This window comes from Apus apus, chromosome 1 (assembly GCF_020740795.1).
Source record: "Apus apus isolate bApuApu2 chromosome 1, bApuApu2.pri.cur, whole genome shotgun sequence".
NCBI lineage: Eukaryota > Metazoa > Chordata > Aves > Apodiformes > Apodidae > Apus > Apus apus.
The window spans coordinates 80,825,985-80,843,686 of NC_067282.1; the positions used below are offsets into that span (position 1 = coordinate 80,825,985).

The 17,702-nt window shown below is 43.7% G+C and overlaps 1 protein-coding gene across 1 annotated transcript in view; it reads left to right on the top strand.

The window, feature by feature from the left end:
* The window catches only part of CD247 (CD247 molecule), a 57,356-nt gene extending 53,826 nt beyond the window's left edge, over positions 1-3,530 (top strand). The window contains exons 6-8 of the mRNA XM_051631926.1: positions 184-240; positions 2,051-2,089; positions 3,459-3,530. Coding sequence (XP_051487886.1) covers positions 184-240; positions 2,051-2,089; positions 3,459-3,524 — 162 coding nt within the window. The 3' untranslated portion in view covers positions 3,525-3,530. The remainder of the gene's footprint in view (positions 1-183; positions 241-2,050; positions 2,090-3,458) is intronic.
* The last annotated feature ends 14,172 nt before the right edge of the window (positions 3,531-17,702 follow it).

The following is a 17,702-nucleotide window of genomic DNA, read 5'->3' on the forward strand; positions in this document are numbered from 1 at the left end:
CTAAGCAGACTTGATCATCTATAGCATCTATGTAAATGCACATTGGTCAAGCCCCACCACTAGTGCTTTGTCTCTGGAATATATCCAAGCTTTGCAGGCAAGGCCACAGGCTTGGCGTGCTGTCATCCAGGGGATGGCTTGGCTTTCTAGTAACACTGACTCTTTCCCCCTCTCTGTTTGCAGTCACTGCAGAAGGACAAGATGGGTGAGGCATACAGTGAAATCGGGATGAAGGGAGAGGTGAGTCCTGCTTTCCTTCCTGGCAAAAGCCTGGGATGAAAAACTGCTGCTCCCTTGGAGAGCAGCAGCCCTGACTGCACGTAGCTGCCTTGGGCAAGGAGGTCCCTGGGTTGCACAGCACCTACAGGCACCACTGAGAGCAGTTACCTACTTCCTGTAGTAACCGGTGTGCTCGGGGCAGCGCTGAGACAGACACGCAGCCACAGCGAGACAGTAGCCACAAAACAAGTCAGCAAGCTCTGTCCCATCAGCGTTAGAAACACAGCCCAGGCAGCAGCAGAGACTGAATCACATCAAGGGGAAATGTTGCAACTTTTGGACACTAAAATTCTGGTGGCTGCCCCAGCCGAGGAGGCAGAGGTGGGTGAGGAATAGCTGAAGGAGAAGTCTGGTTTCAAGCACTGCAGCACAGCAGCTCACATTAGTTGAGCATGATCCTCCAGGGCACTTCAGAGTTGGAGGGTCAGAGTTTCCCCTCTGCGGGGTGTCAAGGCTGGTCAGCCTGACAGGCACAAGCCAGCAGTTACAAGCTCCTCCTTGTGCCTGTCTTCAGAGGAGCAACGGGGGATACATTCTCCTTCCCCTACCTCTAGTCTCAATTTTTAAAGAAGGAACGGATCCGTTATATCTCAAGCCAGCAGCAAACACAGTGTTAGCTCCGCATGGAGACTGTGGGAGGAGGGAACTTGTGCTGGAAAAAAATCTGGGGATACTGTTTAAAAACTGCTGTTACATACACAGGTAGGTGTCTTAAATATAACCTTTCCTGTCCCTGTGAAAAGTGGGGAAAAAAGCCAGGCATTTCGAAGTTTAGCGCTGAGAAATGCTGAAGCAACACTGACATTGAATCCCCTCCCCTTTATTATTATTCTCAAGCTCACCTGCCATGTTTAAGATCAGTTTACAGGCTTAGAGTATAGGAAGTCTCACATGCTTTTACGACTGGTTCTGTTACCGGACACACACACTCCCAAAAACCTCCTTCTAGGGAGAGGATCATTTACCTGCTGCAGTTTGACTTGTGCCAGGCGCTGCCCTTCGCCACGCGTTGGTGACACGTTTGTGGCACAGCCAGGGCTGCCCAGCCCGGCGGGAGGTTCCAGCCTCCACCCGGGGCTGCAGGCCCCGCTCCCCCGCAGGGCAGGGCGCTCCCCGGCCGCCTGGGGACGCAGCAGCAAGCGAGCTCCAGCAGATGGAGCAGAAGGGTTTTATTTTGTGCCTGGCCGGTCTGAGCGACCTTGTTTGTATGCTCTGCTTGTACCGTGACAGTCCTAGTGCCTATTTTACAGAACCCTCTGTGACTTCGTCCTCAGACAGCCTCGTCTGCTGCAGTTCCTTTGAATGTCTTAGACAGCTCACCGAACGCGTGCTGGAGAATTTCCTTCCTGATCCGTGTCTGTCCAACAGAGGGCAGAGTCCCTCGGACACCAGCTGACATGCAGGAACTTAAAAAAACACAGCCCAAATTTCTTCCAGTTGTGCCTCAGCGCGTAAAATAACCCGTGTCTATAGAGCCAAAGCTCTGTACATACAGTAAGGGGAAGAAATAGCAGCATTGCCGTGGTATGACAGGGAAATACGTCAACAAACCAAAATAACTTCATTTTTATTTCCAGTCTTCACTGTTTTGCCCTCTGCCAGCATGTCTGGTCTGGCCCAAGCTCAGCAGGTGCTTTCCCTCCTGCATGGGGGGTGTCCAGGCCAAGTGCAGCTGCTGACCCTCAGTACATGATGGGGGAGGTCAGGGGTTTCTTTTGCATAATGGGAAAAGCACCCATTAATCTGTGTTTGTTTTTCTTTCTGAAAGCAGCAGAGGCGGCGAGGCAAAGGAAACGAAGGTGTCTACCAGGTAGGCAACACGCCCAGCACCTGCTCCCCTCATCTGTCTTCATGGCTTAACTGTAGCCATATCTTGCCACACTGTCAGCAACATGTGAGCACACCGAGCTTTCAAAGCACCTTTCTGAAGAGAGTTACTCAGGTTCAGGGCAATGATCACACTGTTGGTACTTTGATAAAGTGGCTGCTTGTTCTAAATACAACTGGCAGGAACACTTGTTTAGCTACTCTGGAAGGAACCGTTTCCACATTCCTACATCTTGAGAGAACCACCTTTTGTCTGCAGCAGGTGACACATATAGTTTTGTCTCTGAATTGTTTATTGCTTAAATGGAACCTCCAGGTTGCCACACAGCTGTCGTAACTCAAAACATCAGTGGTTCAATCTATCTCACTGCAGCATCCAGTGCACAAACTGGTCAGCACCTCTAGTCCCATGGTGCACCAGAGGGTTTTGCATCAATAAGGCCTTACTTGGCCCTTACTTGTTCTAAAATTCTGCTTTCTGTAGAAATGTGTATGTTGTCACTGACATCTCAAAATGACAAAACTACGTATTAAAAAGTTCTGATGCAGCACATGCTAGGGAGGGATCCTGTAAGGGGGCTTATTGGTGCCTTTCTTCAAAACCTGCTCTCCTGATAGTCACACCATGTTACCAGTGAACTCAATATACCACTAAACATTTATAGCAGAGTGATGGGTCACTAGAAGTTTTACAAGCAGGAACCCTGTGTCTTACTAAATTCTCACTTGTGGCAGCCCCAGCCCTGCTCTGGCAGCCTCCTGGGCTGACCTGTGCCTCTGCCACATCTGCTGCCCCACTCTGGGAGTCATTGGTTCCATGGCTGCAGCAGGGATCTGTAGTTCCCACGTTCCAGCACTTCCCCCCACCAGGGCAGGCTGGCAGGAGAAAGGCTGCTCCTTGCAGGAAGGGGTGCAAGGGGATGCTTCCTGGGCTGCTGCACCCAGCCGAAACCCCAGCTGCCAGCTCACCCAGAGTTGCCTCTGACTTCTCTTCCAAATTAGAGGAGAAGCCCAGAGAACAAAGTTCATGGTTTGATACCCGTTTGTTTAGTTAGCAGACATAGTTTGCTCTAGCATCAGTTAGCTCTTAATAGTCAATAGTAGGCAAATAAAATGTACTCCAAAAGATCTGTTATAACCAGTTAGGATGAGCTGCTGTACTCATGTCATAGTTACTCAGGGTGCCTCTTGCCTTCATGTGACAGCTATTGACACTAGACAAAGCCTAAGGAAACACTCAGGAGTATAACCCTCTCTAGGGAGGGGGGAAAAAAAATGCTACTGAGCCATCCTGTTCCTGACCAGTCAGTTAGGGAGAACTAAACATTCAGCTTTTTTTTCCTCTTTTTCAGGGACTCAGCACAGCGACCAAGGACACTTATGATGCTCTCCAAATGCAGCCTTTGCCACCCCGCTAAGTGGCAGTCACGGAGGGGATGGGCAAGGGTGGGAGGTGCCCTCCTGCTCTGTGGGGAGGAGGGAAAGCCTTTTTCATCCAAAACAAGCACTGTGTATTTTTTCAGAGCAACAACCGATCTTGGTTGATGCACAGAGAGAATATGTTTGGACTTGGTCTGTGCCTTCTCCCTTCCCTCTTGGATCATGTAACTGCAAGGTTTAGCTATTAAAATGTAAATATCTGTAAAGTAATTTTCAATAATAGTGGTTATTAGGCCAAGTTTTGTAAGATTTGTGTTGTGGGACCAGACCACACCTACTAACAGCTGTTTCTGTAGCTCTTCCTTGCCTTCCAGGGCTATCATGACATGTAATTATGGTTTCATTGCATTTAAAGAACTTCTAACAATAGGACTGGAGTTATTTCCTGTAGTATTTATCTTTAGACTATTTGACACCGGCCAGCTAAACCTTTTGCTTTAAATTTACCTTTTAAAACCTGCTTCAGTGGGCAATGACTCTTTTTCTTTAATTGTAAAAAGTGATGGAATGTTACTGTAATGAAGGTCAGAGGCTGAAGGCTTTTCAGTACAACAAAAATGAGCTCCAACAGAAGATCAAGCCATGGCATCACCAACTCATCCAGCACCTGGAGCTACACAGGAGTCAGGTAACCTACCCAAAAGACTTCTCAGAAGGCAGAAGATACCCCTGCTACCAGGAAAATAAGAACTCTGATAAAAAGAGGGTGGTACTGGAAAATGAAGGAAAACTAACCCTGGAGAATCCCATTTCTCTGCCCCCTCACATTAGCAACATCTACAACTATCACTGCAGAACAGGGCCCCCTTGTAAGGGTTGGCATGGTAATTCTAATGTCAGAAACAGACCAAAACCAGCACTCTGGGCAACAGAAAGGATACAAAATCCAATGCAAATGCAGTTTCTAGTCTGCCAGTGGGTTACCTTTAGATGTCACAGGTAGCATTCCAAGGAGATACTAATTCAGTAATGTAGTGCATTTTTTTAAATTGAATTAATAAAATTAGCAAAGACCTGTGTGTGTGTGTGCATTGAACAGCTGTGGGAAGGGTACAAGCTCATTAGCTGATGCAGTCAGGCTGCTGGACCAACTTACATCCAGCAGTGTCATCTCCTAGGCAAGCTGAGGAGGAAGGTATTCTAACACATCCTGGCAGGTGGAATGTTGAAAAAATGCTGTAAATCCAAGTACACTCCTGCTGCATCCTCAGTTTTCCCAGTGACTTACAGGACAAAAACAGCCCAGGAAAACAAAGGGGATTTTAAACTTGGGTTAATGCTGCTAGTCCCAGCAGAGGGAGCAGAACAAAAGCAAGACTGTGGGAACAAGAGCTGCCCCTGTGGGCACCACTCAGATGAGGTTATGGGTTTGTTTCTTAAGGGACTAGGTCAGCAGCAGAAAAAAATCTTGCTGAGATGGCTGCTGTGTAAATGACAAGGCCGTGCCTAACTTCTTAAGCAGTAAAACTCTATCTGCAGTAGGTGCTTGTAGCTTTTGAAGAATATTTCAAATACAGTAACTTGGTGAAGTTACAAAAAAAAAAAGTAAACTGAGGCATACCCTGCAGGGCAATGACTATTCCCAGCAAAAACATGTCCTAGCTCCCTTACTGTTCTTCTGCAATGACAGGAAAAATGTGAGAGAACTGTGTGATAACACAAACAGCTGAGCTGAAAACTACAGTAAAGTTGCTACTGCAAAACACCCTCATTCTTGATGCAAGAACAAAGATTATTGAAAGTATCTTTTAAAAAAAATCATGACAGCTATATTTGCAAGATGTAGAAGTCACTAGTGTCTGCAGTCATAGAATACCAACCACAAAACAATGGGGAAGAAATTCTTAAGGGAAAAAAATATCACCTTTATGCTCTTTATGTATAAATGGATCTTGATTTCAAAAAGCATCCAACACTTGTTCTGGGGACACTCACCGTAGGAGTGAGCTGAGTCTTCTCTTTGCCTTCATGAAGCAACTGAAGGTGGTTTTCCCTTTTAGGAGAGTTGATAAATACAGGAGTAGAACAAAAGCAGAGTGGATTGCAGAAAACCCTGGGCTTTCCTCCACTTCTGACAAGACAAAGAGCACGAAAGAACCATCTCCTGGCCCAGTTTGACCAGGCACTGGGGGGAAGGGGAATTAGCCTTCCCCTGACATATTTAAAAAACTACAAACCAGTGCATACATGTTAAAACACTTGGAAAATGGTTTAATGATGTTTACAACAGAAATGAACTGTACAATTACAGTAAGTTTAATATATATAAAAAATTACAGCAGACAAATGCATCTACACAAAATCTACCTTTTCATTCTGATTTACTGTAATCTACACAATCTCTCAATGCCTACAGCTATCTGTAGGCAACCACTGGGAAAATAATAATAATAATAACAATAATTAATAATAATAAAAGACATCTTTAAAGAGACAGCATTTCGCCTTCCTCCTCACCCCTAGTGTGATCAGCAAGGTTTTGAAATGTGTGGGACTCTCACATTTCAGTCTCAAGAAAAGCTTGGGTTGCGTTTGGGTACGGGTACTCCCACATGGCCCTCCATTTCAAGTGTTCTGCTACCTGAAGCATATAAATGCAGTGTATGAGGAAGGGCAAGAGAAAAAACCTCCCAGCCAGTGTACGCAGGCAGTTGCACAGTTGTGAAAGCATTAAGACTGAAAATGTCTCTTACTTTGAAACGAAACAGAAAGGGACTGCCCAGAAGCTAGACATTCACAATTCACCAGCTCTGTGAAAACTGTCACTGGATTTTGAAGAAAGGGCTTGTTTTTCAACTCCCGATTCTTTGTACCAAGGGTTAGCTTTTCAAGTAAGACATCAAACATCGTTTTAAAAACAAAATTTAAGCTACTTCCTCTTTGGCCCATCCCTTACAAACAGTGAAAACCCCTCTGTGCTGAGAAAGAACCTCAGGTCAAAGGGGAAAAAAAAAAAACAAAAGACCATGCTGTCTCTTTAAAAAGAAAGAAAGAATCCCAGTTGGGAGCGGCCATCAGTGAAAATGCGATCCAAATTGGCGGTCTGGTGGAAATTCCTCATGGAATATTATGTACAGTTTAAAAACCCTTAGTCATTTTGTTGTTGGTTTTTTTTTTTTTTTCATTTATGAACACCTAGGCAGTGAAAACTGTTATGTTAATACATACATAGACACACCCAAAACATACAAAAATACTATTATTTCAAACTACTAAGAATAGGACAAGTTCAGTTATCTCCATGCTATGACTTTAAGAGCATTACACTGAAACAAACAAGAATTTAAACGACAATTTTTTAATATCCCAGAAATATACCAAAATATACATCTAAGCTTTGGAATTACTGAGGTTAGACTAATGCAAGTGCTGGGTAATCGTACTTAATACACAAGTCTAAGGTTCTGCAGGAAAGAAATTATCTTTGGTATCTGCATCAGGCTAATAATATTAACATTTGGATTTTGCTTTGGGATAGAGCTTGTATGACCCTAGAACCAAACACCCCCCAATCAACTGAGATTAAAAAGATCCATGTAAAAAGTTCCTCCATTCGCAATCCCCCCCCCAAAAGTTAAAAAGTCACAGGCATCTACCTAGCATAAAAGGTTGAGAAATACAATGCATAGTTGCACAGTGGTGCTGCAAAAAATAAAAGAAATCTAGAAAAAAGGAACTAGAGGAGAAATGAAAAGCTGCTTCTTCTTTCAGGGATTTCTCACAACAGGACAGCCTCTTCCAAGCAGTGACGGGGGGAGGGGAGAAGCTCAGAAGTGCACCTCAGCGTGTATTAATCAACATCACCCAGCCCCCAGAGGGTTAAAGCACCCAGCAGAGCAGCCAATCCTGCACCCAAGTCTTCAGCTCCTCAACCCACCTGCAAAGCCTGGCAGCCCCCTCCCAGTGCCTGTGCCCAGGATTTCACCCCGGGGCACTGAGTTTCTGCCTGGGGCGTTTCAGAGGCAGCCTGGGGAAGCGACTAACCCCTCACCTGGGGCAGCCCTGGCTGGCCTGGAGGGGACTCACTCTGGCCAGGCTGGCCTCACAGATGGGCTTGGTGCTGAAGACGCCCTTTGTCTTTGGTTTGTTTGTTTGTTTTGAGTTTATACAATCATTAGGAAATCTTTGGTTTTGGCTGGAAATTTTAAAAGAACAAAACAAAACAAAGAAACCACCCCCTCCCGACTTATAGCAGCCACCGTGACCTGACAAAGCTTCTCTTTCCCATGGGGATAGGGGAACTACATTCAAATAAAGATGGACCGGGTTCAGGATGCAGCTTATGGCCAGGCTGGGGAGCAGGGGGAAGGGATACAGGATTGTCAAATAATAAAGAAGAAAATTAAATATTTGGAGATTTCTTTCCTTTTTTTTTTTTCCTTTTTTTTTTTGGTCACGTTAAAAAGTGAGTAGCGTGAATGCAGCACTGGGCCAAGCCTGCCTCCGGGGCCGGGAGTTCAGCACAGCCCAGGGCAGCTGTCCCAGGGTGGGGAAAGGCAGGGCGGGCAGCCCTTCGCTGTGGAGAGTGGAGGGGAGGGGGTGGATATTCACAGACTAATCAAGAGGACCCCTTGTAACCAAAGGAAATAAGGTAAGATTGCAATTTGCCCTCACTTTGCAGTAGCTTTTAAGCAGCGACATTCAGAGGCGTTAGGGGGTCACTCCCCAGGTTGCAGGTCACGGGGTGCTATAGGCCAGAGCTTAGTGTTGATCAGAGGAGGGAGGGCAGACTTGGCAACTCTGTAGGGTTTGGAGAAAGTTAAAGCAAGTTACTCGGTTACGAGTTAGAAATGAGGTATACGACAGCTCCTGTACCTGTGGCGGATAAACACCCCACACCTACTCACACCTAGCCTTAGACACTACCACAGAGGAAGGAAATGGAACAACGGCACTGGTGGGGACGAAGAAGCTACTGCCCAGGTCCTTCCCACAGACCGCTGGCACACGAGGTGCCCCGAGGGCACCAGTGCTGCTCCAGACCTCTCCAACCCACCCATGGGTGGCGCGGCTCTGCAGTGATCCCTTCCCTTCCCCGTTTCACAGGGAGGCCCAGTCTGGCTCCCCGGGAACAAGCAGGAAGCGGCACTGATCTCCCAAGGCTTCTGCATTGTGTTTTCCCCTCGGACTCGCTCGGGCGCAGGAAGCACCAGGGTCACGGAGACCGACACATGGAGAGCGAACTGGGGAAGAAGGAAGGTTTTGTCCTAACTGCCTTGTTCTCAGGACACTGTCACTAAAATCGTTTTTCAAGGGGGTTGTGCAATCTCCACAACGTGCCCCTTGGCGTGCCATTTCCAATATCTTAGGATTCCTTCTGTTTAATACTTTCTGATTTCAGTAGCACTGCAACATGCCAGCTTCATCCGCACACAACATTACCACATTCAGGGCACAGGGCTTAAGTAGCTGCTGCTACAAAAATTCAGCAAAGGCAGTATGAATCCTGAAGTGGGGACTATGACAGAGAAGAGAATTTTGGGAGGAAAGGGGAAGCTAACACGATAAATTAAGTATCTTATGGTTTTATGTAAAGCTCTGCCAGAGAATTTTCACCAGCAGACTGACACAGTTTTAAGACAGATCAGCATTTTGGTCTGAGCTACTTGACAATGTCCTGTTTGGTAGAGAGATGAAATAAGGCAGAGGGGGTATGTTCCAGTTCTGGGGCTGAGCCTCAGCAGCACTAAGGAACGCCAAAGGGTATCATCTTCCCTCGCCTCACACAAGCTGTTTCATTTCCTTCCTCAGATTTGTTTTCCTTAAAGCACACCTTGTTTTCCACTTCTTTTGTTCCAAGTGCTCTTTTCTTTGAGAAGTCATTTCTTCAATATCCCTAGTACCTATCTATAAATCTAACTAGCTCTTTGAAAAGTCACACAATATTAATACCACTTTTACATAATGTCAGAACAACAATTCTATTAGTAAAGCTTTCAGTGAAGTTCTGCAACCCGATTGGTGTCTGGAGGAAGAGTAGCTGGACAAACCACCTCTCCCCATTCCTCCCTCCCTTTCTTCACAAGAGCTCACCAAGTTCACTGATAAAACAACTCAGCCCAATAGCACGATACATGAACATGTACAAGGCTACCGTGGGGAGCAAAGAAAGGAGTCTTCAAGGTCCCTCCCTTAAGAGAAAGACCATACGTAAAAGCTGTTGAACAGACTCTGACCTTGGATTACACTGCTTCCACATTCGAAGGAAAGAAACAGTTTTCCCTGACTGTATCCCAACATCAGTCTAAGACCTGCAGCACTGGGCAAGTCCCACACACCGTTTGTCTTCACAGAGCCAAAGTAACTCTGTGACAAAGGTGGGACTACCCACAAGAGATGAGGTCCTTACAGAAAGGGACACTGACCCAAAGCTCAAAAAACCCAGCCCAGCTTTTCCTTTTACCCGCTCTGAAAACAGCAGAGCTGACAACTTATCAGTGCCTTTGGTTCCCTACAAGGCCACTGGGAATTCACCCGCCCCAGTGGAGTCGAGCTCCTTTAGAAACCCACCTCCTTCCATCAGCACACGCAGCCAGGCGCACACACGCACTTGCACACACCCACCCACGCACGCCCCTCCCCTCCTCCCCTGCTCTGTTGGTCTTGAAGGGAAATGAGAAGGGAGCCTTGGGGTCTGGATGGAGGGGGCTACAACACCCTCCCAAGGCAACAACCACTCACTCTTCTGCTACTCCACTGCAACACCAAGACATATGCCAGGAGAACGACTCACAGCCTCACCAACAACCACTCAAAGCTCCTCTCCCACGACTGTCTCGCAGTATTTCAACCCTTTCAGGCATACCAGCCAGGTGTCAGGAGTAGGTTAGCTTTCACTTCTCAGTTTGGTTTTTTCTTTCATAGTTTTTGGTCTAGACAGGATTAGCATTGCTATTAGAAAAGGAAGTGTTTAAAAAGTTTTCCACCTATTATCAAGCACTACAAGCCCTACATTCAGTAACAAGACAAGGGGGATAAAAGGAACCTGTTTCACTTTTGCTCTCCCAGATAGATTAAGATGCGACAACCATTCTTCTCCCTCCCTGAAGTTAAAACTCAACGGACCCAGTTCAGCTCTGGAGCAACTCAACTAACTGAAATGGATTTATACCACCTAGGCTGATTCTAACCCAGTACAGCCATCTTCTTTCCCCCAAGCCTCCTGGATACGCGTTGCCTCATCTTTAGATCCCGGTGAAGGGCAAGGAAAGGCCAAGAGGGAGGGAAGTGTGCGCACACTCAAAAGGACCCTGAACAGCAACCCAATCAGTAACCTGCATGCCACCACGTGCTGTGCTGCAGATTAGACCACAGATAAACCAAGCAAACAACAATCCCAAACCCAGGAGTGACAAAATGTTTCCTTTGGCAAGACAGATACAAGGAAAAAAATTCATGAGCAAACATTTTCCTTCTAACACAGTCAACCCCCTTCTCTGCCCCCAACATCCACCCACCCCCCACCCAACCCTATAAAGTTGTAACCTATAAACAGGATCTCAAATACATACAGCATAATCATGTTTATCAATCATAATAAACATCAGTTCAACTAAACTCTACAGCTAGAATTATCTCCACTATTTATAAAGTTTGCTTTTCTCTTCTGATTTTTTCAGTTTAAAACCAGTTCTGCGACAATGCTAAGCTATGCTGAGGTATTTTATGAAGGTGCCAGAAGCCAGCTGCTACCCACAAGTATTGTTCTCAGAGCTGTATGGTGCTACCTTTCGCTGAGGGAAGTCAGGGAAGGAAGAAGGATGGAGTGGGGAGGAGGGAAGGGGCCCAGATTATTCCAGTTGCGGACGGTTCTTAGCAGGCTATCGCAGATGGAGCTCAAAAGCAGCCCCAAGACAAAGCCCAGTAGTTGTTTCAGTTTTACGAATTTGGTCAGAAAAGTACCACCCGATACGTTCTACATCCTGACCTCATCTGTCTACTCAACTAAAACGTGTCTTTTCCCTTCTCTCACAGTTAAATCATTTGTAGTTTCAGTGCAAGCTTCCTAATGCTTAACAGCATTCCATGGTGGCAAAAACTCAAGAGCACGTACCCACTAAGAGTGTCCCGGGAGAAGTGGCAGACAGCTCCAATGAAGACAGGTAAGCTGAAAAAGGATCAAGTTCATTTTCATGTGTTACTGTGCGAGTTTGTCTGTGAAGATATGCAAGTACAGGAATTGCCTCTTTCCATCATCCCAAAACCACTAAAACTACTTGTGCAGACATACAGGGAACCCAATACTGCTCAGATCATGGAGCAGAAGACACAAACATTTTAAGAAATTTCAAACAGTGAGTCAGTAACTTTATGACAAAACCTCCCCTGTCAAAAATCTTTAAAGTAATTTATGGGTCTCCCTGCTGGAAAGAAGACAAAGACTCACAGACAACAAGAGGAGTGAGATTCAACGACTGAAAAGAAGAGAACCTCCACAAGGTATGTACCTTGCATTCTGTATTGCTATAGTATTTTGGAAAGGAAGGGAGAAGTAAAATGAGGTATTGGTTGCAAAAATATAAAGAAATCTGAGTTGGCGTTTCGAAGACTGATAACCATAAATCCAGTGTGGAGCAGCAGACCGGCTTACTCCTTTGGTAACAGTCCATTCTAGGCAACAGTCAGGCATATATCCAGCAGATGTACTCATGCTCTGCAGAGAAACATCAGCTAACCACTGCGGGCAGAACAGGAATTATGACTCTTAATACAGTTAGTGTGGCACTAAATAGATTTATATTTTTAGCTTCTGGTTTAAAACCAAGTATCATTGAAAGTCTGGACCAGATGCACTATTTCGTCTGTCCCAAAACATTCTAGCGACCATCGGAAGATAGTTGTCTCTTTTAGATGATTTCAGAAAGCAAATTTTTATCTAAGAAAATAGCAACCGTTATTTAAGGTGTTGCAGATGTTGTTTTGGTTTAGTGTCTGTGGTATGGTCCCAGCTGTAATGGGTGTTGCGCTCCATTTGTAACAAAAACCAGGAATTTCTGTTCTAAAAAATGTTGCTCTGCAGGAATGTGCACAGAGTTAAGGAATTAACAATGCTGTCTTCTTCAGTAACGCAACTGCAGAAATGTGTGCTGAGCCAAAGCACACTACAAGGCTTAAAGAGGTGACATTTAAACATTAGAATGAACTAAAACATTAAGTTATAGTTCCAAGAGAAGAAAAAAAAAATAAAAAGAAAATAAAATTGTCAATTACTCCCACAATTGTTGGCATGGATGCACATGGAGAATTTTCTCTAACATACTTTAGTATCTGCCATTCTCTTACTATCTCCTGAGCAAAACTGGTTATTCCTATGCTTTAGCTTAAAATTAAAAAAAAAAAATACAAAAAAATTTATTTATTCTAAAAGATAATTTAATGCACACTGTAAGGTATGCAAAATTAAATTAAGATGGAAAAATAGAGGCAGTGGATTGCTTTTGCTCAAACGGAAAGCTATCATACTATGAGAAAACATTTGTTCTAGTGTGTTAATACCAGCAGATAGCTTCTTTGCTCAGTGTTGTCATCCACCTTATTAACCTAAAAGGTGTAACAAATCACAAGCTGTAACTCCAAATACATCAGGAGCTATACACTGTTTTCACTGACAATCTCTTTGTCAGCCAGTTCATTTAAAGATAAATTTCTAACTTAAAGCTTCTGATGTCTTAAAAGGTCTATCATCCAAGCAATCAGAATATATGTCTTCCTCTTAATGTTCTGACATTTTAATTTTCTTTTATGAGATAACCTCACTAGCACTCAAACAAAATTACTGAACAGCAGCAGCAGCAGCACGTTCCTATATGAAGACCCAACTAACTTTAAGTACGTTCTCCTTGCTGGTTCAGCTGAACACAGATTTCCTATTCATGGTAAAGTGACTTTTTTCAATGCAATTTAACTTGCACTTCAACAACTACTTATTGAAACAGAAGACTTTAAGAAGTACCAGAACAATGACGTTTCATCACAAGTTATCCAAAAATAACAAAACACCAGCCAATGGGCTGGGGAAAAAAAACAACCTCTCTTAAAACAGTTACTTGTGCAGGTAACAAGCATGGTATCTCCACAAAAAATTTTTAAGTGTGTGTGTGCATACACACCATCTCAGAGTGACATAACGTACTTAGACTAACTGCATAGTCACTCAGAAACAAAACAAATCTTCTTAAGGATATTTAAATAGGCAGATGTGACTCTCGCAAGCAGCTATTCCTGTGTGTACTTTCTACAAGCTGTTCACAAATCATTCTATGATGACTAGAGCGATTTCTGAGAAGCCAAACTGGAATACATTTTCCTAACATCAGAAAAAACGTCATCACCAGCCTGCAACACCTCACCCCGAAGCCATTTGCTAAATTGTTCTTCTAGATCTTGAGGGCATACCTGTGCTTGTGTCTCTGTAAATCTCTGGCTTTTTGAGCTGTCTGTGGCTATAATGAGAGTTTTTCACTTTCTCTTTTCCTGCATATGTCCTTTGGCATGCCTGCAACTATGAAGAGCAACCCACACATCTTTAAGTACAGAGACATGGAGCTAAAAAGAGATGCTATTATCCTAACATGCTATGAAATTCCTTCTGGTCCTGGCTGACAAATTAATACAGGAGTGAACATACCAGCATACAATACAGCTAGAAGACAGTCTAAAAGTGAAAATGTGCACAGAAAATCTTTCCCTAAAATGAAGAGTAAGGATTTACGACTGTGAGCATGTAACAGAAATTCACCTCCATTCAACATATGAACTCACTGATACTGGGATCAGAGATGTAACTTTTGTGTCATTGCAATTAAAAATCAAATTTGTTTGCAAAATAAATGTCCAGGGTCTGTCACCAGGTTTGTGACAATGCATGTCCTACTTGTCTATTGAGACAACCATTCTCCATTTTCAACACTCATGAGCTCAGATCACAATCATATTTACTGGGTCTGTATACAATTGTTATTCTCTCTTCTTAGATGCAGCAATTTCTGCTGGCAGCATGACTATGATTTTAAAAAGAAACTTCTGCTCAATTGTAGTACATGATCTGCTATTCCCTTCATGTTCAGAAGGCATGTTTGCACTCTAAACTAGGCAGGCGTACACACACTGCCAACCTGATTTCCATCTTTCACCTAAATACTGGAAGTAGCCAGCATCCATGAGACAAAAAACACTGCTAGGGATGAAAAGCAGGCTCCCTATGTGCAACAGTTACTGGGATGTTTTAGGACAATGAATCAGAGCACACTGGTGATGGAAGCCATGGGATATGTGCTGGTCAGGTATTATGTCAGCTTCTGCAAGCAAAACAAAGCCCTTTCTGGATACGTGGCTACTCCAAGTTTCCAGTTTCTCTCAGAAAAAGACTTGCTAAGAAACTCCCTGGAATCTGGGCCCCAGAAAGGGTGATGGGGTAGAGAGGAGGAGGGTAATGGGGTATAAGGTGCTCACACCAAAGCCATGTGACCAATGCAAAGGTAGTCAGGAAAAAAAGCAGATTTTTATAATAAATAAACCATCCAAGCTGCATTAGTGTTCCAGATATGTACTCAACAAGACCCTCTCCCAACCACAAACCAGCAAGAATGGGACATGAAAACTCATTCAGACAGCTAATGGCACAGTCTCTTTGAACTGTGGAAAGAGGATTTTCCGCTGATTTAAGGCCCACCTTTCATTGTGTTTCCTAGACATATGTAAGGACCATGCCCCCCACCCCACCACAAAACCATTAGGGAGTAGAGGATACATCGGAGAAAAGACCGATAATATCCCCTTTTAAAAAAAGCTTCCTGATAAATCGTATTTTTGCACAGGCGTGAAAGTAAGCAGAAATTTTCAGAGTTGGGAATGAACATTATAGCTGCAGTTTTCCCTGTCCTCTTACTTCACTGAATACAAGTCCCAGGGACTTCTATTCCTTTGGTAGATACTGTAGTTCATGCTATGGCCTCCAGACCAACACAGTGGGTACCAGCATCTCCTCTTCCACTTCTTCCCTACCTACCTGAAACTCACCCAGCTATACCTTTTACTCCTCTGAAGCTGTTACTGTGGGCCATTTCCATTTCTGCAGTATTACTCATAGCCCTAGAAGTCTCCTGCACAGCCTGAAGTCATAGAGACACATAAAAAATACTTAAGATTTATCCATACCGGTGGGATAAAGGTGGGACCTGTTGGATTAACAATCCCCTGACATTGCCATTCTATTTACACATCAAACAAAACAAAATCAAGTTAAGATTCTGCCCCAAGGATAACACAAATTACCAACCAAAAAAAAAATTAAAAACAAGCAGCAACTTTTATATAAAATTAATAAAAACAAAAGACAAATTAAAAAGAAATTGTCAGTAGCATCTATCGCCTCTCTGCATCTGAACTGCACTTATAACAAACTAGTCCATTAGTACAGCAGCTTGCTAGAAATTGACTTTGGTTCAAGCTTAGTTTTAAAAAAATAAAACATAAAAAAATCAAAAACACATTAGAAACGGTGGACGGACATTTGTTAGTTTCCCTGCTTGCAGTTCACTAGTTTTGAAGTTTTAGGGTAATTGGTTTAAATATTCAGTAAAACAGGAAGGTGGAGAGTTAGAGATGAACAGAGCAAAAACGTGGTGGGGGGAGAGATAAGGGGTTCTGCCACTTGAGTGCAAACACAAATTACACATGCTCAGGTCACAAACCAAAGCATGTGTAGAGTTTAAAGTTGCTGCCTTCTGGATCTTGGATGAGAAGCTCCAGGATCCCCCTGAATCATCAACAAAACGAATGTAGCTTCATCAGCTCATTATTTTAGGACACTCTGGCGACAAAAGAAAAGGGGGCGGTGGGAAAGGGACTTTTCTAATACCCTTGCTAGCTAAATGTAATTTAGTTTCATACACATGGCAGAAACCTTTAAATTCATCAGGAATGGAAGGTTCAAAGTGAACTGCATTGCAGTGATCCAGTCTTCTCTTTTTAAAAATCTTTTTTTTTTTTTTTTTTTTGGTTCAGATACGAGATTGTATATTTAAGAATATACAGATCTAACTTCTGTACAGTTCGTTACTCTTCCTCATCCATGTAAAAATCCTTTGCTACATGGATCAGAACTAACCTTGAAAAGATGGTTACAGTGGCAGGCAAGCCCTGACGCTCTGGTCAGAGATGATTATTGCCGTTTTTACATTGCTAGCAGCACCACAGCTCAGAGACTACACAAGATCACTCAGGTATGTGCAAAGCCCCAGAGTCAGCTCTACTGTGTTGGCATAAACGATGGTAACTTCTGTACTCATTCTGTTGGCTTCTGTGTTTTGCAGCCAGAAACACTTCTCTTACTAGAGAGTTTTTCTGCATATAATGTTGGAAGCATCGGAATTCATGGAAAAGGAATATTGCTATGAATGGGGAGAATCTGACCTTTTGAAACCCTGCACCAATCCACCTGGCAGGAATCTAGGACAGTAAATGCTGCTTTACATACTGCCAATTAGCTGGGGCAACTTGACATTTTTTCCTGATTTGTGTATGTGCTTAATGGCAAAATCCAATCAGTAAAACAGAAGAGCCATCGGTATGTCACACAATCTAGACTCAGGTCAAATCCCTTTCTCCAAAGTAAAAAGGAACCACGCACAGAAAACTAAGACCAGAATTTGGCCATTCTGTCTAAATCATTCAGAGAAGGAGAACTGCAGTTCAGAACTGATTTCTACCTCTGCTTAAAAAGCATAGACCAGCCTGGAAATTTGCACACAATGATCTCTACTGCTACACCGAGCTTCCTGCACAAATGACGAGCATGAATTCTTCTGACCCCTATAAGTAACTATTAGACAAATTCAAGGATGAGGAAACTGTTCAGAACATTCCCAGAAGATTAACTAGGACAGAAAGTCTATTTGTGCTCCGTTCTTCCTCTCCACCCTCCCACCCTCCCCCCATGGTGTGGGAGCTCACTGAAAATAATCCAGGAGCAAAAAGACAAACGCGTCCAAACGATATATATAAAAATAATAATAATAATAATAATCATAATAATAATAGAGATACACCAGTAATACAGGCCTGCCTAAATTGTACCAGTTAAGAAAGGAACCCCCAACATGATTGATACGATTATAAACACCTTGTATGACATAATGGCCTGTACAACAGACCTA